General features: G+C 51.2%; 8 protein-coding genes across 8 annotated transcripts; 3 read left to right on the top strand and 5 right to left on the bottom strand.

Annotated features, from left to right (window-relative positions):
- Positions 1–4,205: 4,205 nt before the first annotated feature.
- Positions 4,206–6,265, top strand: BDW70DRAFT_171008 (ATP-binding protein; the record flags this gene model as incomplete). Its single annotated transcript, XM_073743089.1, has 3 exons — positions 4,206–5,150; positions 5,295–5,852; positions 5,936–6,265. 3 exons carry the CDS (start codon positions 4,206–4,208, stop codon positions 6,263–6,265), a joined length of 1,833 nt encoding a protein of 610 aa, XP_073592615.1.
- A 727-nt stretch (positions 6,266–6,992) lies between these two features.
- BDW70DRAFT_171006 (cytochrome P450) lies at positions 6,993–8,815 on the bottom strand (the record flags this gene model as incomplete). The annotated part of the gene is made up of 6 exons (XM_073743088.1): positions 6,993–7,097; positions 7,146–7,235; positions 7,288–7,732; positions 7,811–8,019; positions 8,088–8,450; positions 8,540–8,815. The coding sequence occupies 6 exons, from the start codon at positions 8,813–8,815 to the stop codon at positions 6,993–6,995; spliced, it is 1,488 nt and encodes a 495-aa protein (XP_073592614.1).
- Positions 8,816–9,077: 262 nt separating this feature from the next.
- Positions 9,078–10,129, bottom strand: BDW70DRAFT_142795 (uncharacterized protein). The gene is made up of 2 exons (XM_073737996.1): positions 9,690–10,129; positions 9,078–9,535 (listed from the first exon to the last, which is right to left on the bottom strand). The coding sequence occupies exons 1-2, from the start codon at positions 10,050–10,052 to the stop codon at positions 9,161–9,163; spliced, it is 738 nt and encodes a 245-aa protein (XP_073592613.1). The 5' UTR covers positions 10,053–10,129; the 3' UTR covers positions 9,078–9,160.
- A 225-nt stretch (positions 10,130–10,354) lies between these two features.
- On the top strand, positions 10,355–12,510 carry BDW70DRAFT_142793 (MFS transporter). The gene is made up of 6 exons (XM_073737995.1): positions 10,355–10,997; positions 11,059–11,368; positions 11,429–11,593; positions 11,648–12,178; positions 12,232–12,289; positions 12,344–12,510. The coding sequence occupies exons 1-6, from the start codon at positions 10,565–10,567 to the stop codon at positions 12,461–12,463; spliced, it is 1,617 nt and encodes a 538-aa protein (XP_073592612.1). The 5' UTR covers positions 10,355–10,564; the 3' UTR covers positions 12,464–12,510.
- Positions 12,511–12,539: 29 nt separating this feature from the next.
- On the bottom strand, positions 12,540–14,951 carry BDW70DRAFT_171004 (OPT family oligopeptide transporter; the record flags this gene model as incomplete). Its single annotated transcript, XM_073743087.1, has 3 exons — positions 14,747–14,951; positions 14,546–14,685; positions 12,540–14,513 (listed from the first exon to the last, which is right to left on the bottom strand). The coding sequence occupies exons 1-3, from the start codon at positions 14,886–14,888 to the stop codon at positions 12,540–12,542; spliced, it is 2,256 nt and encodes a 751-aa protein (XP_073592611.1). The 5' UTR covers positions 14,889–14,951.
- Positions 14,952–15,002: 51 nt separating this feature from the next.
- On the top strand, positions 15,003–16,493 carry BDW70DRAFT_171002 (TauD/TfdA family dioxygenase; the record flags this gene model as incomplete). Its single annotated transcript, XM_073743086.1, has 2 exons — positions 15,003–15,519; positions 15,565–16,493. The coding sequence occupies exons 1-2, from the start codon at positions 15,252–15,254 to the stop codon at positions 16,491–16,493; spliced, it is 1,197 nt and encodes a 398-aa protein (XP_073592610.1). The 5' UTR covers positions 15,003–15,251.
- Positions 16,494–16,919: 426 nt separating this feature from the next.
- Positions 16,920–18,892, bottom strand: BDW70DRAFT_163193 (sugar porter family MFS transporter; the record flags this gene model as incomplete). The annotated part of the gene is made up of 9 exons (XM_073741259.1): positions 16,920–17,010; positions 17,055–17,219; positions 17,266–17,367; positions 17,427–17,649; positions 17,710–17,985; positions 18,036–18,395; positions 18,441–18,545; positions 18,593–18,750; positions 18,798–18,892. 9 exons carry the CDS (start codon positions 18,890–18,892, stop codon positions 16,920–16,922), a joined length of 1,575 nt encoding a protein of 524 aa, XP_073592609.1.
- Positions 18,893–19,337: 445 nt separating this feature from the next.
- BDW70DRAFT_163192 (uncharacterized protein) lies at positions 19,338–20,375 on the bottom strand (the record flags this gene model as incomplete). Its single annotated transcript, XM_073741258.1, has 1 exon — positions 19,338–20,375. One exon carries the CDS (start codon positions 20,373–20,375, stop codon positions 19,338–19,340), a length of 1,038 nt encoding a protein of 345 aa, XP_073592608.1.
- Positions 20,376–21,757: the final 1,382 nt, after the last annotated feature.

Raw genomic sequence — 21,757 nt, 5'->3', positions numbered from 1 at the left:
CACGAAGATTGAATAGAACTTTTTCCATCTCAGGTATCTTGCTTGGGTAATTTGCCTGGATTTCGGCCCTGTTAGGGGTATGGCAAGCATCCAGTTTGAGTTTCCGCTAAACAACTATAAACAAAATTAAATATATTCTATTTGTAAGCTGTTTTGCTTAGGTGCAATTGTTCATGTAGCCTAACAGATATATATATTCAAAACTTGCGTAAAGAGTGCTTGAAAGTTACTGCGAAGTCTACAAATTTGAATTATTGATAGCGAAATATGGCACTAATGTAGGCAGTGATTATTAATTGTAGAATAAGTGAACTTATTAGTACTGTTGATGCAGCAGTTCAACAGGTATTTACGCCTCCTCTGTCCATGTATATCTCCGCAAATGGTGAGAGCCACTTGTGTCAATTTTCACGTGGTCATGTTTTTTCCTGGATATCCTAGCCCCTCCATGTTGCCTGCGTTTCAGCTTAATAATCTCACGGCGTGGACCTGGTAGGATAGTCACATGCCAGTCTCAATAGGGCCGGCTGCATATGGGAGTTGCTAACCTAAGAATCGGGTCTACCATAGTTGTCGGTCTTTGGTAGCCTTCCTCTTACTAGTCACTATAAGGAGTTGGCTGAAACAATCTAGAGATTTGTATCCTCCTGACTCTTAGGCACATCAGATAATCACGACTAACTCAGTCTTCCAATGTGGTGAGCGTGGATCCAACCACTACTTCGTCTCATTGAAAAATGCTCCCACTCGCTCGAAGCAACCTGTATTGTTCTCTTCTTTTCTCAAGAATAAACCAGAGAAGCAGGTCTGATTAACCTTTCCCTCATCCGTAAATACCCAAACCCGACTGAATGCGACCAATCCATAGATCGCTCCTTCATAAACCGGCAGGTTTTCGAATTGCTTTTTGTCGAGATTGAACTGCCGTATTCCATATATGTCCTGAGAGTGTCTGAGCATCATCTGAACCCATTTGTCTGGTTGGAGATTTATATCTAGACGCGGATCCAAGGTCTTTCTCGCGACTCGACTGTTCACGTCGTCAGCACTTATTAGGGAGAGGTGCCCTTGGAGCTCGATTGACCCGCTGACTACTTCGCCAAATGGAGCGCAGGACATTCCATGGTACATTTGCAGCTCTGACGGTGGCCAGCGGCCTTGAATCTGCCGTGATGTTGCCATAGGCGATAGTGAAGTCAACAGATGCCCATGACCACGATGGTGCACGCCATTCAGGCGGTCGGCACGCCCATTCTGTGGCCTTGGTGGACCACATAAGATCATGGAGCATATTCTGTTCCCAGAGACCAGCCATGTATCAAGTCCCGGTGAGTTCGGTGAGTTCGGAAATCTCGCTAGCAATAGCGCCGATTGCCGAAAGCCTATCGGAACTAACGCTAATCATGCGTTTGGAGGAATTATGCGCAACGGCGTGCCAACACTGATATTATTGGGTCATAGTGGACATATCTATCCCTTGTGGGGAAACCCTAGTGCGGCAAGAATCGAACAATATCTCGAGAAGCTGGTGCTCTAGAGTACCAGTATTATCCCGTATTCTGGTTTCCGAGGTGTAAAAACCTCCATCTGTGTCTGTGGTTTCTCTACACCTCCAGGTAGGCCATCTGCCGTACGAAAGCAACCGCGGCGACAGGATGAGCTCCTGCAACACCACCCTCGCAGGGATGTTGAAGTCTGGCATAACTCCCAAATATCGTCGCTCTCATCAAGCAATTAGATAGTCCCTTTCTCGCCTGAATGAGAGAGTGCCTCTTGAGTTGTGCTTGCGGTGGGTGACCGTACCCAGTAGTTGACGGGTACGAGACCTTTCCATAGACCGGTGGACTTATCAGCGTTATCGGACAGAAATCCTTTATCTGTGTCACTTGCCCTCGAGGCAGAAATTGTGAGATAGGACCCCTTATACACGTTGGCCATTCGCGCAATATACTGAGCTTTGTCGGGTAGATCATCCTGCACGATGCAGAGTGAATCCACCCATATTTATTTTAAACCAATGCTTTGCGTCACTTGAATAGTATGCTGTATGGTCTTGGGTAAGTTCGCAATGGAGAACCCATTTCGTCTCTCAGCAATTGTGGCCTTTTTGGTCTGGAATTTCTGAGAGCCGCCCCAGCAGTAACTCAACGCAACGTACTGTCCCTGCTCTCCAAGAGACGCCTCATGAAGCTTCAAGATCCAGTTTCTCCAATTTTCGATAAGACGTCTGGGTAAGACAGAAAGAGATTTAGGGTCTTGAAGGCAGCTTGGATGGTTTTGATTCCATCCGATATCCAAGCCTTGACCACTCGAAAGCTTTCCTCTGAAGATGACGATGGGTTTGGTGTTCGACTGCTAATAATCCTCCCAACAGGGTCGTCTTTATACATTAGTAATGGCCTGAGAAAATAGCTCATTCGAAAGCAAATCAATTACCGCGGGTTGCGTAGGCGTCCACTTCAAGTGATATCAACCCTCTATATAAAGGGAGCAGCCCTCTTGAGTAACGAAAAAGCTCGCGTAGTAACTCAGGGTCGTCTGCGGCCTTGCCAAGATCAAATCGCAGCTTATTGAAATCGGGCAGTTTTAAGTCTTTCTTTGAGCGTATCAGCGTGACATAAAAAGCGGTCATACTTCAGTTTAGTCAGTTTGTCCATGCACGCCGAAACCACTTTGGCTCGACCATCAGGATTATCGTTAGGCCTAGTGTACCAAGTGCTCCTCAGATTCAGACTATAATTATCCAACACGCAGTCAATAAGGGTAGGCGCAAAGACACGTGAGAGGAATAAACTGCAGAAGTTCGCAACCGCGCTGTGTAGCTTCCACAAGCCCTGAGATACGCACAGGCCATTGAAATGAGATTGTGTCCGATGTGATGCCCCGCGAAAGCTGGGTTTTGGAGCCTCTATTTGGGTTTCCCATCGAATCCTGACTCTTTCCATCTTCCAACCCGAAGCCAGAGACTGGGAAGTATTCGTCCAACCTGCGTTGCATCACATCAGCGACGCTAGCTGCCAGCTGCGGCAAATTTTCTTTATTGTTTCTTTTTGCTGCTTCTTCCAGTTGGCCAGGGTAGGCATCCTCATATATCTTTTGACAATGGGCATATAATCTGGTCAACGGTAGGCTCTCAAGTTCAGCCAGGGTGATCGAAACATAACATCCTCTTTAAGGATTTCGGGAAATCCGCAGCCAGGCTTTTATTCAATTCTGGATCCTCCACTATGTCGTCACCTTGAACCTCCTGTACAATCCTATCATTCAGTTTCTGGCGCTTTTCGTTTTGTATTTCCCGGACAGCGATATCAAGAGTTGGCAGGACGAGGCCAAGAAGGGCACAAGATCGGCAATGACCCGTGAGCAGCGAAGCATTGTCTTTAGTCTCGTCAGGACTTGCAGATTGTGCGGCAGAAGCAGCAGGTAGCGGGACTGAATGATCTTGTGCTAGGCTCCCCAGTGGTTCAGTTCTAATCCCCCTGAACTCATGCGCTGGGTGTGAAAGTCGCCTCCTTAAAACACTCAGGACAGTAGTCGAAATCATAACAGGTCTGACACTTGTATCGCATACCAAAAATCTGAAATGCGCAGGAGCCGCAATAGACCGTCGGCATATCAGAAGATGCAGCCTCGCCACTAGGGTCGTTCATTTTGCTTCGATAAGATCCACAAGGAGCAAATGTTTCCTGTTTCGCCGTGCTTATCTTCAACTCTTATGGATATTCTAATCATCCTTGGGGTCAGCTTATATTTGCCCAGCCAATCACAAGAAGCAGTCCCAAACAGGTCTGCGGGGGATAATCCCTGCCCGAATAAGCTGCATTCTGACACGTCATTTTAGGGAGTCTGTTCTCAGCTTTTCCTGCATGAGAGGGGCACTAACTCTTGAGATTGGAGTCATCAGGCTGTGTAAGTGAGTGTGAAAAGTCAACATTTGCTGCGGGGTGAGGTGTGAGGCTGAATTCAGCCTTGAGATAATGCTAGCTGTTCGCTTCGAAGGAAAAATTCTATCAATGGCAGAACACCCCGTACTCCTAGTTCACTCATGGATCCCAACTTTACTGTCTATTCCAGTCGATACGAAGTGTGAGACACGAACATTATCCTGCAGTACAATGGGCGATATTCATTCAGGTAAAAGAACCCCGGCGAGAGGTTCTTCTACAGAGCATTCAAAATAATAACTCTCCACTCTACCAGGGGTCATGCATAAACCTAACGATGAAGCTGAAACTGGTTCGATATGTGAAGCTATTCAGCTTTATCAAACCAGGCCTGACGCTAGGGGCCGCACATCATGGACACAGGACCCGCCCGATGACCTGGTCAAACCTGCCGAGGATGCAACGACCAGTAAATATGCTCTGATAGTCAGAAATGAGAAATCCTACAGCCCCCAAAAGAGCCTTTGTATTCATTCTATCGTTGTGCAAAGTCCCTTCCTGAAGAAATTTCTTGCCAATGTGCTGGCTGGTTACCCCGGTCTTACCATGGCCCTCGATAGAGTTGAGTTCACTGCACCTTTCAAGCCCTTTATTCATCGGTGGAAAGAGTTCTCTGAAGCAAAGGACCAAGAGACCGACTTCGCAACAAAGATCCATGCCGATCTTCTCTATCGTACTCTTGACAACGAGCTGGGTGACGTGATTTCCAAGAAAGAAGACTTGGTTAAGAACGGGGTTGTGACTCACCGGCTTCTTTGGACCATATTTGAACCCAACGATCATATTTTCACCATGATTGATGGCCATCAATGTGTCTTGGCCTTTCAGTCAGGCGATACCGACTCGAGGTCTGGGGACTTCGTCGTGGATGCCAATTTCATCGATTTTGATGGTGAAACTTTTGGCTATCGGACGCAAGATCTGCTTGTACCACACTTTGAAGGGACACGGCGCATTACAGACCTCTCTGTGTTTCCACTCAAATATCATGACAACGAAGCCACAATCCGAGAGAACCTCATTGCGCGTGGGAGATTATGGGAAAGTTATAAAGGATTCCACTACCTGCAATACGATGGCATTGGCTCAGGGCACTCCGAGTTCCATGGAGGTAAAGTAAGGCATATTGTCAGAAGCCGCATTGTGATCGACGCAAGAGGGTATAACTCCTTCAATCCCGATTACGCGGTCTGGATTAGGGACCCTGTTAGTATCGTGGGCAGTCACTCCAGGCCGTCAGGAACGAGAATAATACGAAGGTCCCAATATGAAAGCGACGATGAAGATTTATATAGTCTTCCTGCTCAGGCTATAGCCCCTCTTCCATCCCAGCATGCGGTTCAACATGAGACGCCCGCTTCGAACAAGATAAAAGGCATTCTTTCTGATGAGCAACGACTGATGGCAACCCCGATCCTTCGTGGTTACGCTCTAAAAGTGAAAAAGTGGCTCACTTTTTATGTCACGGGGCTACAGGATATCTCCTGGGACACCAAGGCATTCGATTCCTTAGTCCTACCACATGCGCAGCAGCACCTCAAGAAATTTATTCTAGGTTTTGCCCGAGCGCAATGTCGGCGGTCGGATAACTTCGACGATGTTATACACGGTAAAGGTCGTGGGCTGATTATGCTTCTGAAGGGTCCACCAGGAGTTGGCAAGACTCTCACAGCAGAAGGCGTTGCCGAAGCCCTCAAGGTGCCTCTCTATGTAATGAGTGCGGGTGATTTAGGGACGGACTCAGAGGAAGTGGAGGACACACTGAGGAATGTCCTGACTCTAATTCCTAGGTGGGGTGCTGTCCTTCTGCTCGACGAAGCCGATGTCTTCATGGAAGCGCGCGACAAGAACGACATTAAGAGGAACAAGCTTGTTTCTATCTTCTTACGTCTCTTGGAGTATTATGAGGTGTGTTTCAGGTCTCTTTCCTTCACTTCCTTCCCCTCTTAATTGGACAAGTCCGAATCCCGGCCAAGCACTAACTTTACCAGGGAATCTTATTCCTAACCACAAATCGAGCTGAGCAGATAGACCCAGCATTTGAATCCCGTATTCACATCTCCATCCAATACCCCGAGCTCAATCGAGCCTCCCGCCGCCAGATCTGGAGCCAATTCCTCAGCAGGCCCAACACCGTGCGATTCTCTGACGAAGAGCTCGATCAGCTGGCGAAGCTGAAGCTGAACGGCAGGCAGATTAAGAATGTCGTCCGCACTGCGCATCTCCTGGCTCAGGAAGAGGAATGTGCGCTGAAATATGAGCATGTTCGGATGTTCTTGGATTTGACTGCTGATGACAGCGTGTCTGGGGCGCTTGTGTGATTATCAAGATTAGCCCCGCTAAATCCAGAGAAATAAGACATGGGTGCCATGTGGAATGTTATGTGTTTGCATTCGGTTTAGGATTGTTGGTTTTCGGCTTTACTTACGCTAGCCCTAACGTAACCAAGCTTCCATACGGTGAAAATGATCAAACAGTGCCGCGATGTGGTATTTTCCATGGAGCCCCTCGGTAAACATAATGGATGGATCACGATTGATGCCTTTCTTGCCGTCGTGTGGCCGGGTAAAAGTAAGATCTTGGGGAGGAACATGTACCCTCAAGGGCCGGCTCACCCGTCGAATCGTACCCAGCTCTGTCCAGCAGCTCGAGCAGCTCCAAAGCCCATCATGTTAAAAGACAACAGAGCGGCCAACAAAGTACCACGAATCAAGCGGTCGGGCCTGAAAAGGTCAACTATCCTATTCTCATGGTCGACGCCGAGAGGAAAAACAGAACCTATAGTATAGCCAGATGGTGCATAGTGAAACTACCTCTGGAGTTCAGCGAGTCCAAAAGGCTGGTCAGCCTACTTCATCAACTTATTTTGGTTATAATGGCACAAGAAGGTATGCATATTGTCAAATTAATATTGCTGAGGCATCTCTATAATGACGAGCGCCAAAATCAATCGAATAGCCATATACGGCTACTGGAATATAGCAAACGCCCTCTGATCTATTCTATCTTTTCCCCCGACTTACAGATCAGACCCCCCTTGCTCATAGTTTAGTCAACCCCCTTTCTTGCCTTCAAACTAACATAGAACCTTGAAGGCATCACAAACCACCGGTTCTCCAAGTGCCACTCCTTATCTGGCTCAGCCAGCCCAATCTGCAGCTGTCACTATAGTTCTTGATAGATAATGGCTTGAGCTCTTACCTCATACCGCAGCAACACCGACGGCACCAGCTTGTAGATCTCAAGGTAGGAGATGTTCTTCCCTAGGCAGGAGCGGTGGCCTCCGCCGAACTATAGCAAAGACCTGTTAGTGACGATTCCTCGACCGAGCTGAAAGGCTCACCGTCAGCAACGAATTGTACAGCGTCTTGGCCTTCTCCTCCCCCTCTAGCCATCGTTCTGGTCTCCAGTTATCCGCGTCTGGACCGAATACGTCGCGGTCACGATGCACAGCCCACGGATTCATCGCGACCCTCGTTCCGCCGGGGATCTTAAATCCACCGATCTCAGTCCCTGATTCGGGGATAACCCGTTCGAGGGGGAGGCTGATGGGTGGGTGTAGTCTGGCCGCTTCTTTCACGCAGGCGTCGAGGTACGGCAGGTCGCGCGTTTCTTTCCACGTCACAATGGAGGATAAGCCACCATTCTTGGCGGCGGCGTCAATCTCTGTGCACAGTGTCGCTAGACTTGATGGGTTCTTGAGGAGGTGGTAAAAGAGTGCGCTCAGGAGAATGGCGGTTGTGTCGCTCCCGGCTTGGATGTTGGAGTTGGCCCAGGTCATGATAGCGCTGCTAGACCTTTCAGTATATTCTTGCATTTTTGCTTTTTTTTATACTTCATGTAGTAGGGAAGAAGTTAGAACTTACTCCGGCCCAATCTGGCTGTTCTTCTCCTTGGCCCCAATGAACCGCGAGAGAAAGTCCCTGCTATTCACTCGGTCCGGATGCTTCTCTGACAAGTGCAGTCGCTCCTGAATCCGCGCAACGCCGAACTCGATGACCTTGTTCGGTTTGACACTGCCTGGAAGCAGGGGGTTCCGTTTCCAGAAGTAGTCGAGCCAGGGCATCTGCGTCGCCTAGGACACCATAACCGTCAGTCAGCCTCTCCGATACAAAAGGATCAAGAGACTCTCATCGGGCGTACCGGAGCGGCCTGGACGAAGAATTTCCAGTTATTGGCCATGAAGTTCTCCATATCGCCGCCGGTCTCCAGGAAACCGAGTCGTCTGGAGAATGTGATCTCGCCCATTACATCCGACGCGAAAAGATGCAGCCAGAGGCCGAAATTACAGACATTGCCAGTTTCGACGAAAAGACTGTCAAGCCGCGAGAAGAAATACTCGATCGTCGATTTGACATACGACTCAAACGAGACGAGGTTCGACATGGAGTAGATGGCTGCAATGGGCTGCTTCATTGTCCGATGGATATGCTCGTCTCTGGTGGCGAAGACGTCGGGGATGCTCTTGCCGCGGACATAGGGCATCAGAGCGTCGTAGAACTCGGACTGCATCGAGAACAAAAATAAATAAATATTAGCACCGGCCTCCTGTGTTTGATTTTTGTCGGAAAGGAATATGCGCAAGGGAGAAAAACCTTCTGGTATGGCTCGTTGAACCGATAGATGGCTGGTATAGCGCCTGGGTCAGACACGAAGACGGTGTTTGGGCCAGCGCGCACGACCTTGCCATACTTGCGATGCAACTCGGTATGGATCGCGTGGGCTCTACCGGTCATCACCCATCGTCGACGGTTAATGTTCGTCAGAGAAGCGAGGAAGGGGCCAGGGATGTGACTCAGGCGCAGGCGTACGCGGAAGAAGTAAACGGAGACGACAAGGAGGGCGACGAAGAGGCGTCCAAGGGTTGCCATGATAATGTTCTCTTTTGGAAGACGGAAAGGTAGCTCGGGACCAATGCAGCACACTGGGTCCTGACCTTGCACCATTTATTATGTAGATGCTGGTTGCGCTACAATATGGCTCCCTGGACTAAGCCAATGGCCGACCGGACCCGGATACGACCCATCGAGTACAGAGTACCCAAGCGACGTACGGTGAATTCTAGGGGTCAGAGTACGAAGCTTGGCAGCCAAAATATCTATATATTCTCAATTGGGAGGTTTCCAATCGAGGTTTTCAATTGGAAGGAATTCTTTGGAGGAAATTCTAGAAATGAAATTCTTGCTAATCATAAGCGGGCCGTAGACCAGCGTTCTCTATGCCATTCCCCCGTTGACCCTGAGGGTCTGCCCCGAAACCCAGCTGCTATCTTTACTACAGAGGAAGTATACCGCATTCGCTATCTCTTCCGGCTCACCGATACGGTTGAACGGGCTGAATCCCGCGACCATCTTGAGCATCTGGTCTGACTTGCCGTTCAGGAAGAGTCCTGTAGTCGTAGGGCCTGGCGCGATGCAGTTGACGAGGATCCCATTGCGCGCGAGGTCTTTGGCCATCACACGGGCCATCTGCTCGACGGCTGCTTTGGCGGAGGCGTAGAGGAGGTATGCCGGGGCAATGTTGGAGAGCACGGTCACGCCGGTCGAGACGAGGATGATGCGTCCGCCCGCAGGGATGTGTTTTGCTGCTTTCTGCGCCTGTCAGACAGGAGACAATATCCAGATAACATATAGCATAATATCAAGTTTTACATCGTAAAAGATAGAGTAAAATAGAACAAGAATGGAAGGGGATTAGAAGGAGAATGGAATAAAAACAGAATAAATATGAAAATTATGAACCCACCTGAGCGAGAAAGTATGGTCCCTTGACCATCAGATTGTAGGTAAAGTCAAAGTCCTCCTCGGTGGTGTGCTCCAGATCGCGCATGGGCAGGATACCGGCATTGGGGATGAGGATGTCGATCTTGCCGAACTTGGCCACGGCCGCGTCCACCAGGCGATCGATGTCTGCCAGTTTCGAGGCATCTGCCTGCACCGCGAGAGCGCGGTCCTGGCCGATTTCCTCCACGAGCGCCTGGGCGGAGGCGGCGTCGGTATTGTAGTTGATAACCAAGCTGGCGCCCTCGCTGGCCAGGCGCTGCGCTGTCGCTTTGCCGATGCCTTTCGAGGCACCAGTGACGAGGGCGACTTTTCCGGCGAGAGACATTCCAAAAAAAAAAAAAAAAAAATTGCTAGCTGTAAAGGCAGAATAATAAGTCGAAGTGGGGTGAAAGTTATCCTGCGTTTATGCTGCGTTGGAGAGAGACTTGGAGAGAGACTGCTACGCTGATATAGCCCTAACCGGACTTTAGGCCGGACTCCGACCGGATTACGCTCTAGCCGGACCAGAGGGCAACCTGTAAAAACACGTCAGCTTACGGGCGGACACCAATCGAGGCTCTGCATAAGATCGGCACTAGCGTATCGAGGTCCGTTTCTAGTCCCTGGTTCTCGGTCCTCGTCCTGATCCTCATTTTGCATCCCTCTTTAGGCCGACGGTTATCTCCGCCGCCGTCCCATACCTGGATGCACTCACACTCAGCAGCGCTTTCCTCTACTCTGTCAAGATAAACACCCGCCCATAATCAATCGTATCTGTCTGTTATCTTCCTGTCATCTGCTTGCGCCGTCTGATTGCTGTCTGCCTGCCATCCGCTGTTCGTCGGCCTTTTAACCCGCATGCCTGAACCCGATCTCCCTTCTATCATGCCTGAGGCAGCCATTGCCCTCCACCTGCCAGCGCTGCATAGCAGCAGCACAATGATAATTGCGACGCCAACCACCCCCGCGACCGAGACGCCCAAGAGCAGCAACAACGGTAACGGTACCAGCGGCAGCAATAGTAGTGGCAGCACCACCAGTAACAGCGCCACCACTCTTGAAAAGGAGGGTGCAGACCCAAATCTGGTCGAGTTCAGCGGCCCCGACGACCCGCTCAATCCGCAGAACCTCCCCCCATGGAAAAAATGGGTCTACGCCAACATCATCGGCTGGCTCTCGCTGGTGGTCACATTTGCAACATCAGTCTTTAGTGCGGCTACGGGGGTGACGGCTGAGGAGTTTGGGGTGGGAAGGCAGGTGACGACGCTAGGGACGGCGCTGTTTATTGCCGGTTCGCGGCTCTCTGACTGACTCGACTCAATGGATAGTAGACTGATGAATGGAAAATGCAGGGTTCGCAGCTGGTCCTCTCCTTTTCGGCCCTCTGTCGGAACTGTACGGACGCAAGCGGCCGCTGATAGCCGGATACGCCGTCTTCGTGGTCTTCCAGATCCCGGTGGGAGTCACCCGCAACATCCAAACGCTCATTCTTTGCCGGTTCATCGGCGGCGTGGCCGCATCGGGGCCCTTGTCTATTGCAGGAGGGTACTTTGCCGACTTCTTTGACCCTGTCCAGCGAGGCCTGGCCCTGGCCGTCTTCAGCGGGACGACCCTGGTGGGACCGATCATAGGGCCGATCCTGGGAGGCTTCATCACGCAGAGGTGAGAAGGAGGAGGATACAGTCTGCTGGTCTATTGACGCGAGCTAATGGGATATCCTAGTTACCTCGGATGGCGCTGGACGGCCTGGATCACCATGATCATGGCTGCCACTGCTGGCCTGATCGGTCTGCTCGTCCTGCCGGAGACCTATGCCCCGGTCCTGCTCCAGCGCAAAGCCACCAGACTCCGCCTCGATACGAAGAACTGGGCTCTGCACGCCAAGTTGTATGCCATCTTGCGCTCGTCCTACCTCTCTCCCCTCTTCTAACCGATGTACAGAGACGAGTCCCCTATTACCATCGGCTCCATTATCACCCGGTACCTCAGTCGCCCGCTGGTCATGCTGCTCCGCGAACCGATCCTCCAGCTGATTACGCTCTACATGACCTTTATATACGGATTCATCTACCTCCTGTTTGAAGCGTACCCGGTCAGCTTCATCGAGGAACGCGGGTACAATCTCGGCGTCGGTGCGCTGCCTTTTCTCTCAATTGGGGTCGGAGTCGTTCTTGGGTCGGCATATATCTTCTACTTCACCCGCACCCGGATCCGTCAGACATTCGTGTCGACGGGGCGAATTAGACCAGAAGACCGTCTATACCCGATGATCCCCGGTGCGTTCTTGCTCCCGCTCGGCCAGTTCTGGTTCGCATGGACCTCGTTCCCATCCATTTCTCCATGGCCGCAGATTCTGGCGGGCGTACCGATTGGCGCGGGGATTCAGATTATCTATCTCCAGGGACTGGCGTATCTCGTCGATGTTTATCTTCTGAATGCCAACTCTGCGATTTCGGCGAACGCGATCGTGAGGTATGTTCTCTGGCACTAGCACATCATGAGAAGAGAAAACTGATAGGGAACAGATCAACTGTGGCGGCAGGATTCACCCTGTTTGCGACGCCCATGTACCATCGACTTGGTGTACGTTGATTTACGATGCCGCCTCTCCCCCAGTACGCTAACGAGGTATTGTAGGTCCGTTGGGCATCGTCACTGCTCGGCTTCCTAGGCGTGGCCTTCATTCCAATCCCAATTGTCTTCTACATCTACGGCGAGAGGATCCGCAAGTTGAGTCGGTATTCGCCTACTCTGTAGTCTTTGGTTCAGTTACAATAGCACTTAATGGCATCTGTGCTTTTTCCATTCCCTCGGTTCTTCACAACGATTAAAATTACAAGCAATGATCTGGATTCCCGTCTGGATTCCCCCACCAGGTCGGAAACGGCCTTTCAGTCCCACTAGCCCCCAGCACGGCAAACGACAGGATAAAGATAACCAGCTGCGAGCCCCCGTCCAGTGCCGCCCCGATAAGGTAGTTGTATTCGTTGTAGACCCGAGGTAATCTTCGCCGAAGCCAGAACTGGCTGAATATGCCGACGGCAATGGCACTCCCCACCCATGCGGTGGTTCCATAATAAACTTGGCCCGCATACGCGAGGATGATTGTCGTGTTTAGTGGCCAGTTGCGGATCCGCGGGGAGATTTTGGTCAGTCCCCAGTGGACGGCTGGGAAGACGAGGCCGATAATCAGACCTAACGGGACAATGAGGTACCGACCATGCGTCCCGTAGATTTCTTTTGCAAGCGACCAGGTGATGGCCTGGCTGTTTAGACTCTGAACCAACGAACCACTCCACACATTGTTTCCGATGGGATCGAGGAGGATCTCGCGTTGGCTGGTGACGATGGTGATCATGACGACGTAGTTGAGGGCTGCGCCGAGGAGGGTACCGTAGACTTGGGTTGCAAACATAATCCGGTGAGGAACCTTGGTGTATTGGCCTACCTTGAGCCAGTTTGCGAGATTGACGGAGAGCAGAATTACCTGGTGCGACCAGCTGGCAAAGTACAGACCGGCCAGGGGTCGGCCTGGGTGCAGAGCCCCAGCGACCATTTTCGAGAGCTGGTTAGTCGAGACACCAGTGCCGTAGAGACCGTATAGCACGCAGGAGAAAGGGGCAATAAAAGACCCCAGAATGAGGGAGATGATGTACCCCCAGGCCGGGAGTGTGGTCTCTCCTTTGATTGTGACGATCAGGCCAGCAAAGAAGGCGAGCACGAAGGAGGCATAGTACCACCACATGGGCACCTCCTTGTACTTGAGCATGCCCTGGTAATGAGGGTCAGGCTGTGTTCTGCTCCGGGCTTGTTTCCATGCAGTCGCCATGTCCTTCCAGTAGAAGATGAGGACGTGCGAGATCAGGGCCCCGATGGCGAGGTTCTGGGTCAGATACCCCCAGACGGTGCTTGAGGTGAGACTTGGGAGGCCGACCTGCTCAAGCTTGGTGTAGTCTATCGTTCCCTGGGAGTTTATGACGGAATTCGGCGAGAATGTGGTGCCGTTGCTGTGGAAGAGCGAGGTCGACATGAACGGGAAGCTCTTTGTATCCCATGCGTTGCCATAGTATAGTGCGGCCATGACCACATAGAAGATTGCGTACCCGATCCATGAGTTCACCTGCTGCTTTAATGGGAGCGAGAGGTAGGTGCTCTGGATATACTGCCAGTCAAGCGAAAAGTTCAGCAGTCCCATACCCTCATTCGAAGAGGCACCTCCAAAGATCGTCGTTAAGATCTTTCTTGTATGCGTCGGCGCTCGCAGGGTTGCAAGACAGACGACTGAAAGCCCACCAAGCCAAGTCATCATGTACGCCGGGAAAAGCTCCCAGACGGCCGCAATCCCTAGAGCCCAACCGAACTTGATCAGCCGGCGCTTGTTGTTGCGTGGATTGAAGTGCAGATTCTGGTAAAGGACCACCTGGGGCAGAGTCGACCAGTACACCATCTCAGCCGGATAGACAATCAGAGGACGGAGGACTCCTGCGAGGACAAAGCCACAGAGTGCGATGGAGAATGTGCTCAGGATAGCTGTGGACGCCGAGATGTGTAGACCGTAGAACAGTCTCTCGACGGCGTGGACTTCGACACCGGAAAGACCGTTGTTGCCGGACGATGCGATCAGGGCTGCAACGACGTGCTCCTTGATACCAAAATGCTGGCCAAAGTTCATCAATCGCAGAACGCTCTGCAGCCAGCGCCATTTGACTCGCTCGGGTCGGGGCGTAAAGATGGCCCATGCCTTGCCGAAGATGAAGACAAGCACTCCTATAGTTAGCCCATGGTCAGGGACTATAAGCGTAGAAACCTACATTGCAAGAACACTGCTGAGACCTGGACTTGGTACGGCTTGAAGACATAGAGGATGGTGATGACGCTCGAGAGGGCTGTAAAGACAGTGCCCAGCACGATAGAGCGAAAGGTCAGGGCTGGATCGCCATCATCGCGGTCTGAAACGATGAACCGCGACACATCGGCACCTGCAGAGATCAGCATAATGCCAGCAAGTAAGATTATCGAAAAGGGAATCAGAGTACTGACCAGTGCGGATCACAGGATGCCCCTTGACGTATTCCACTTCCTCATGGACCCGGATCTGCCCTTCTGGGTTCTCAGCCGGTGCGTTGTTGTCCTTGTCCACTGCCTCGACAACAGCATTCGCTTTATACGAAGGGAGCTTCATTGTCTTAATTACTTTTAAACAGTTATTCCAATTTAGAGTCGGTCACGGCTTGTTGGGCTAGAGGTGCTGTCTTTTATCATGAGAAAAGAAATGCGAGGTTACATCGGCCATGGTGCGATATACGCTTGGATGAGGCCATGGGTACCACCAGCAATATAAATCATATACTCCAAGACACTTTGATCCACTCTCGGCAGATGCTTAGCCTGTTTTTGATTAGATGTCCTGCTAACTGGCGGGGTTGCTAACGCCATCACCGACAGCGATTGCGTTCGGCCGGACATCATATGAGACGAGAGGGGAGGGGAGCAACGGTCCTCCTTCACATCTCCCAGGTCATCGCCCTGAAATAGCGTCGAAGTAATGTCCGTTGTCATTCCGCCCGTTGCTGTTGGTCCTGCCGGCCAGCCTGATATTCAGTACCTGCCGGATCCCGTCAAGTACGCCGCTCGTGCTGAACGGCGCCAGAGAGAAGAGGGTCTTCCACGGACATTGCCGGAGGGATTCCCGCAGGAACTGAAGTCGGATCTAGCCTGGAATGGGAAAACCGTTGGGGAAATATATGACTGGAACTATCATCTCACCGAAGATGATTTGAAGGAAGTCGACCAGGCTCTCCGTCATTTCAAGGGTGAGTGAATCCTCATCAGCAAGCACAGCAAGACTAACAAGTTAGCCCTCAACCTGCCCCTCGGTCTTGTCAATCAAGAGACATTTCCCCTGCCCAAGCTGCACGACAGCCTGCGCCTGATCTCACGCGAGATCCATCTCGGCCGCGGGTTCAAGGTCATCCGCGGGGTCCCGGTCGACCAGTATACGCGGGAAGAGATCTTCATAACCTACGCTGGGATCACCTCGCACATCGCCCCAATCCGCGGCCGCCAGGACAACAGCTGGCAGGGAAAGCCAGCTGACGTGGTGCTGGCCCATATCACCGATCTCAGCCGCAAGGTCGACACCAGGACGATCAAAGCCCCGGCTTATACAACCGAGAAGCAAGTCTTCCATACCGACGCAGGGGATGTGATTACTCTATTTGCCCTCGAAGAGGCAGCAGAGGGCGGTCAGAGCTATCTATCCAGCAGCTGGCATGTATACAACGAGCTGGCGCGCACCAGACCCGATCTCATCCACACTCTTGCCGAGCCCTGGGTCGCCGAGCAGGGCGGCGATGTCGTATGCCGCCCACTGCTATACCACCAGCCCCAGACAACGAGCTCTCCAGAGCGACTGATCATTCAGTATGCCCGGCGAGGATTTACGGGGTATTGGGGTAAACCTCGTGCTGCCACGCTGCCTCCGATCACGGAAGCCCAGGCAGAGGCATTGGACGCGCTGCACTACCTGGCCGAGAACTCGGCCGTTGCGCTTGATTTCCATAAGGGCGACATCCAGGTCGTCAATAATCTGTCGATCTTCCATGCACGCGCGGGCTTCACTGATTCTGACGAGAAGAGGCGGCACCTGGTGCGGCTGTGGCTGCGGGACCCAGAGTTGGCGTGGGAAACCCCCGAGGGACTCAAGTCGCGGTGGGAGTATGTTTACGGCGAAGTGGATGCAGCAAAGTCGATTTTCCCCCTTGAGCCTTTCGTCCGGAGTCAGTAGAAAGAATGAAGAAAACATACGAGGGTGGACTGAAGGCTGATAACCGACTGGGTGCACACTCGTAATGCTTGCCTAATCAGGCAGTCCAACTTTGCCTCAATTTGGCTATAAATACGAGTGATCATCGATGTTCATCTTTCACACCAGGAAGCACATAGTCAATTATGGTGCCGGAAGAACGGTAGGCCGTAATTGATGCTTCTTTAAATGTCATCAGCAGTTATTGAATCCTCAAAGTGTGACTGTCTGAGTGCCGTCTTCCGAAAGCCCAAGACATACATAATCAACCCTCCTCGATACAACACAGCGGTATACCTGTCAACATGTTCTGTCCTAGTACATTGGCATTAAATATCCAACATTTTCACCACCAGTTCAATGTCATCAGCAACACCATCTTGTTAGTAATCGTCTTAAAATACTGGACTAGACAGCCTCCACATCACGTTTAATAGCATCATCTTGAATCTCACCCTTACCCTGCTCTCCGGCGAGAGAATGGCCGGCGATATAACCACTGACTCATTAGCAAAGGCCACATTTTCACGAAGAAGAACGTACAATATCGTATCCATTTCATCCAGAGTCTTCCCCTTGGTTTCCGGGAGAAAGAAGAATGACCAAATGGTAGCGAGCAGCATCCAGGAGGCGAAGAAGAACCACGTCCCGTACCCAAGCCTATTAAAAAGGTACGGGAGAGCCTTGGTGATAACGAATTGGATCAACCTGCTGTATTTAGACGAAAATCCTAGTTGGAAGGAAAATTGCATACCATTGCACCAGCGCAGCCCATGTGCCCGTGAGATTCCGCAGCGCGCCGGGGAAGATTTCGGCGGAGACAATCCAGGGGATACCGTTGAGACCGAAAGACCAACTGGATACCAGTTACTCAAGCTTCAAGCTGAAGCCCAGTTAAAAGAGAGGGGCACTTACAAGACGGAGTAGATCATAATCATCGCAGTCGCCGCTTTACCACCAGCCTTCGTGGAAGGGGACAATTTGCCGCCGGCGCCAATGATATCGGCTGGATGCCCAACCTTGACGTATGCACCCACAAACCAGAGGCACAGAGAGCAGGCCAGTGACGAAACAATGGTTGGGCGTCGGCGCCCCCACATATCGATTAGAACGCCGTAGAATATAATGGATGCAACGGCTGTAAACTCATTTGTTAATTCATGTTGTTAGCCAGGGATACTTGAGGATAAGAATTTACCTTTTACCAGGCCATAAATACCGGTATACAGAGCGACATCAGTGATTCCCAACGACGCAAAGAGTGTGGGAGAATAGTAGTTGATAGCAGCAGCTCCTGACATATTCTGCAGCGCAAAGGCACAGAAGATGAGCAGCACACGATTCCACATTCCATGACGCGAGAGCTCGAAGAGTGCGCCTCGGATGTATGCCCACCAACCCTGTCCGTACTTCTCGGCGATCCGAGCTTCCTCTAGGAGCCGGGTGCGGATCATCTCGATGTCTTCCTGGACATCTAAAATAGTTAGCATGAGACTATGTCCCCGGGCCTTGGTGGGTGATTACATTGATGAGACCGTGGCAGTTTTCTCAACGCCTCTAGGGAAGTCGCCGCGGCAGCCTCACGGTCTTTACGCATCAGCCAGAGCGGACTCTCATGGAGGAAGAAGCCACCGATGAAAAGGACTCCTGCGGGGATGATCTGGACTGCCATAGGCACTCTCCAGCTTGCGGCCGAGGAGTTATCCATGTTCTCGTTGATGCCATAGTTGATCCAGAACCCGACCAAGCTACCGATCTGGTATGCGACTTCGAAGAAACCGGTGAGGATGCCCCGGATCGACACAATTGACAGCTCGGCAATATAGCTGGGGACGGTGGCGGTGATAGCACCGCATGCGATGCCGGTGAGGGCTCGTCCAGCATCTGCTCTAATTAACAACCGTGACTATTACGGGGATACTGCCTTACATATGTAGGAAAGTTGATGTGTTGCAGCCGTCATCACAATCGCGCCAATGAGAAATAGCAGTGTGTTTGCCTGAAGGGCCCATTTACGCCCAATTTTGTCGGTTACTTGGTCCGGTCAGCCAATGGAACCATCTTCTAACGACTTTACTCACACAAGAAGCAGAAGATGGCGCCAAAAAATGCCCCGGCCTGGAAGGTGGACGTGATATTGCTTGAAATATCCGCCGCCTCCGACTCGACGATGTTGAAGGCATCAACGAAGCTTTGGCGGGCAATAGTCGTTCCCACGAAAGCCGAGTCATAGCCGAACCTGGCGAGATCAGTTGGATGTTTTCCGTTACAACAGCACCTACTCACAAGAGTGAACCAGTCGCAATGACGGTGGCCTCGGTGTACAGCCGCCAGTTATACACCTCTTTTGGGGTGGGGCGGTCTTCGACTGTACGAAACATGTTGGCAGGGGTCTGGAGGGGTATCTAGAGGTGAAGAGAACAAAATCCGGGGTAGGATATTATGATTCAGCGGGGTGTTGGATTTCTTCACGTTGATTGATGGAAGATTCCTGACCGAGCCCCGAGTGGAGATCTATACGATGCTAAGGATGAAGCCATACGAGATACGGCTGGCTTCTACCGTAATTACCGAGATGGCGTAGCTCAATTGCCTGGATAGAACAGGAACACCAGCTATTCCATGTCTATAAGAGGATTTAATTGTCAAACAATATTTTGCATATTTTTGCTATTTTCTAATGGTGTATCTAGAAAGCCTTGAAAGAGGAAATCTATAGTCAAACCAAATACCCCAAGAGAGGAACCCGCGAGCAGAGTGCCTGCCTATCAAGGGCTGATGCTGAACTTGCTATATACCTCTGGAAGCATTACGCAAATCGCCTGCCTAGGCCTCAACATCGTCAGAATCATCAGGATCTCGTCCACGGCCATGGCCAGTATAAACCGACTCGCAACAACGGCCAGCCGCGCGGGTCCCGCGCGTCCTACGCGATTTAATGCCGACATGCCTGGAGCTTTCGTCCTGATAGGGGCCGCCATCATGAGCAGCGTGGCTCGCACGGTAGCCGCGGGGCTCACGGATCTCATACTCGACACCCTCGTCAATCCGCGAAGGTCTGCTGGATTCACGTTGTCCAGAGCGATGATGGAGCTCAACTGGCTCAAGGCCAACATCTGTAGAGTATCGACTGGAACAATACCATCGGGGTTCACGGCTCTCATACTCGACGTCTCCATCGACCGGAGAAGGTCCGCTAGATCGGCAGGGCCCTGAGCGGGGAGGAAGCTCCCCAGGTTTCAGGTCCTCCGTGTAGCGGCTAGAGCGTCTTTCAGACAGTGGGGATTCGCGACAGTCAGTGCAAGAACGTACAGGGAGGCCATCCTCGTACTCATCGACCTGGACCTTGTACGTTTCCGGTTGTCTAGAGTCACGGCGGCGCGTGCAGGTACGGGGAGGGAGATCATCCTCGTACTCGTCCACCTTGATTTTGTAGGACTCACGGTATCCACTAGGCCCACGAGCGCGACTGGGCCGTGTGTGCTTTCGGACCTTGGATATATCAATGCCCTCGAGATCACGCTCGATAGGCAAGTCCTTGACCGGGCTGCGATACTTGGCGTAATACAAGACCTCGTCATTATCGGTTCGTCCGCGGGAGAGAGATGAACAATTGCCTCGAGATCTATGTGACTTACGGCAGTTGTCAGCGTATCTGCGAGGTGATAATCGGCGCCGAGTGTCCCGATCAGCCCCGGAGGGGGCAGCGTAGTCACTAGCTTCATCGTCCCCGTCGTAAGCAGGCGTGCGTGAGCGACCTGAGGTCCTCACGAATCTATGTCTCTTGCCTCTAGAATGGTGAACGTAACGGGGGATCTCGTCTTCGGAGTCATCTCCTCCAACGTATGCTGGACGAGGGCTCATATTGACTGACTGAGGTTACAGTAGTTGGTGATTGATCAGTGGGAAACGGGACATCTAACTTTGCTATGAGGCCAATGAGTGGGCTCAGAGAGTGGTAGTTTGTTTATTATGCCAGGAATGACAAGCAGAAAACTTGGAGTAGAATTGAGGTCCCTTATATCTATACATCTATTGATGCTGTACTATGAAATTTCTTGAGATGCTGCAAATGGGGTACACTAAAAGCCCTTTATTGGCAGGTTACAGTAGTTGTCACATGGGAAAGCCCTTCTCTTGGACATCATAGGCGGCTCAATGATCTTTGGCACCGAGTACAAAGGGAAAATAGGGAGGTTATAGGGCTTCAAAGCCGAAGTCGCAGCCTTTCATTTGAGACAACCAAGAGTTGTGAATGAACCCGAAACCCAGGACCAACGTATCGATAAAATGACAAAGAGCTAGGTCGGCCGACTTGAGAGCATGAAGAGGGATAAGCAATGTCTTTGGCCGATCCATGCTGGGACGCAAGAACTTGGATACGCCTCTTAATCTGAATGGAAGTGACCGATTTCAATCCGTGACCTGGACAGAGATAACAGTAATACGAACACCCAAATGACAAATCACAAGGGCCAACGGACTTATTGTCATTCTGATTGACTATTTCTTTTCAGTGTATAATAACGGTATGTCTTGTAACCATTAGCACGACACTTCGCTGACCCTGAATGCGACATAAACGCGATTTCGCCAGCTGACACACGCAAACCTTGATAAAAACCTATATGGAATGACCAATTATCTGTTCAAGCCGTAACTGACCACGGATTATTCGACGGCCGAGTTTCGTGCCGAATATGCGAACCAATTCATCGCCGAGTGAACAGAATCAGAATGGGCCCTCATAGCGGTTGAACACTGCCTCAACAATCCCGGTAATGGACCTGGTGTTCTGACCTTTCCCTTGAAGACAAGGAAGACTTGCATTAGATATATGAAGATCGTCGTCGGGTGGGGCCCGACAGAGATGGGCTAATGCATAATGCTGCGACTTATAGAGACTCGTGACGCACGCGCGACATAGGTCGAGGATGTTCCTGGGAAATACTTAGACCTTATACTGAACTCCAATTATCGGATTAAACCTCAAAGAAAATAAAGGGAAAAAAAGCCTAATCCATATATGCTTGGTTAGATAGGGGGAGAGAGTTGTTGTTAACTACGTTACAAGTAGACTGCGGCAACATCCGCGATATATCCAAATCCGCATATCCAAATTCGGACATCCGCGGATATGGATGTAATCTGATATCCAAATATCCGCAGCGATACGATATGGATAGTAGAAGGTATCCGCAATGCGGATTTGGATATTTTGTGGATAGACAAACAAACCAAACATG

This window comes from Aspergillus foveolatus (assembly GCF_047715535.1).
Source record: "Aspergillus foveolatus strain CBS 279.81 unplaced genomic scaffold BDW70scaffold_64, whole genome shotgun sequence".
In the NCBI taxonomy this organism is placed as follows: domain Eukaryota; kingdom Fungi; phylum Ascomycota; class Eurotiomycetes; order Eurotiales; family Aspergillaceae; genus Aspergillus; species Aspergillus foveolatus.
Note: the sequence above shows the minus strand (reverse complement) of the source record. Positions and strands in the feature narration are given on the sequence as shown.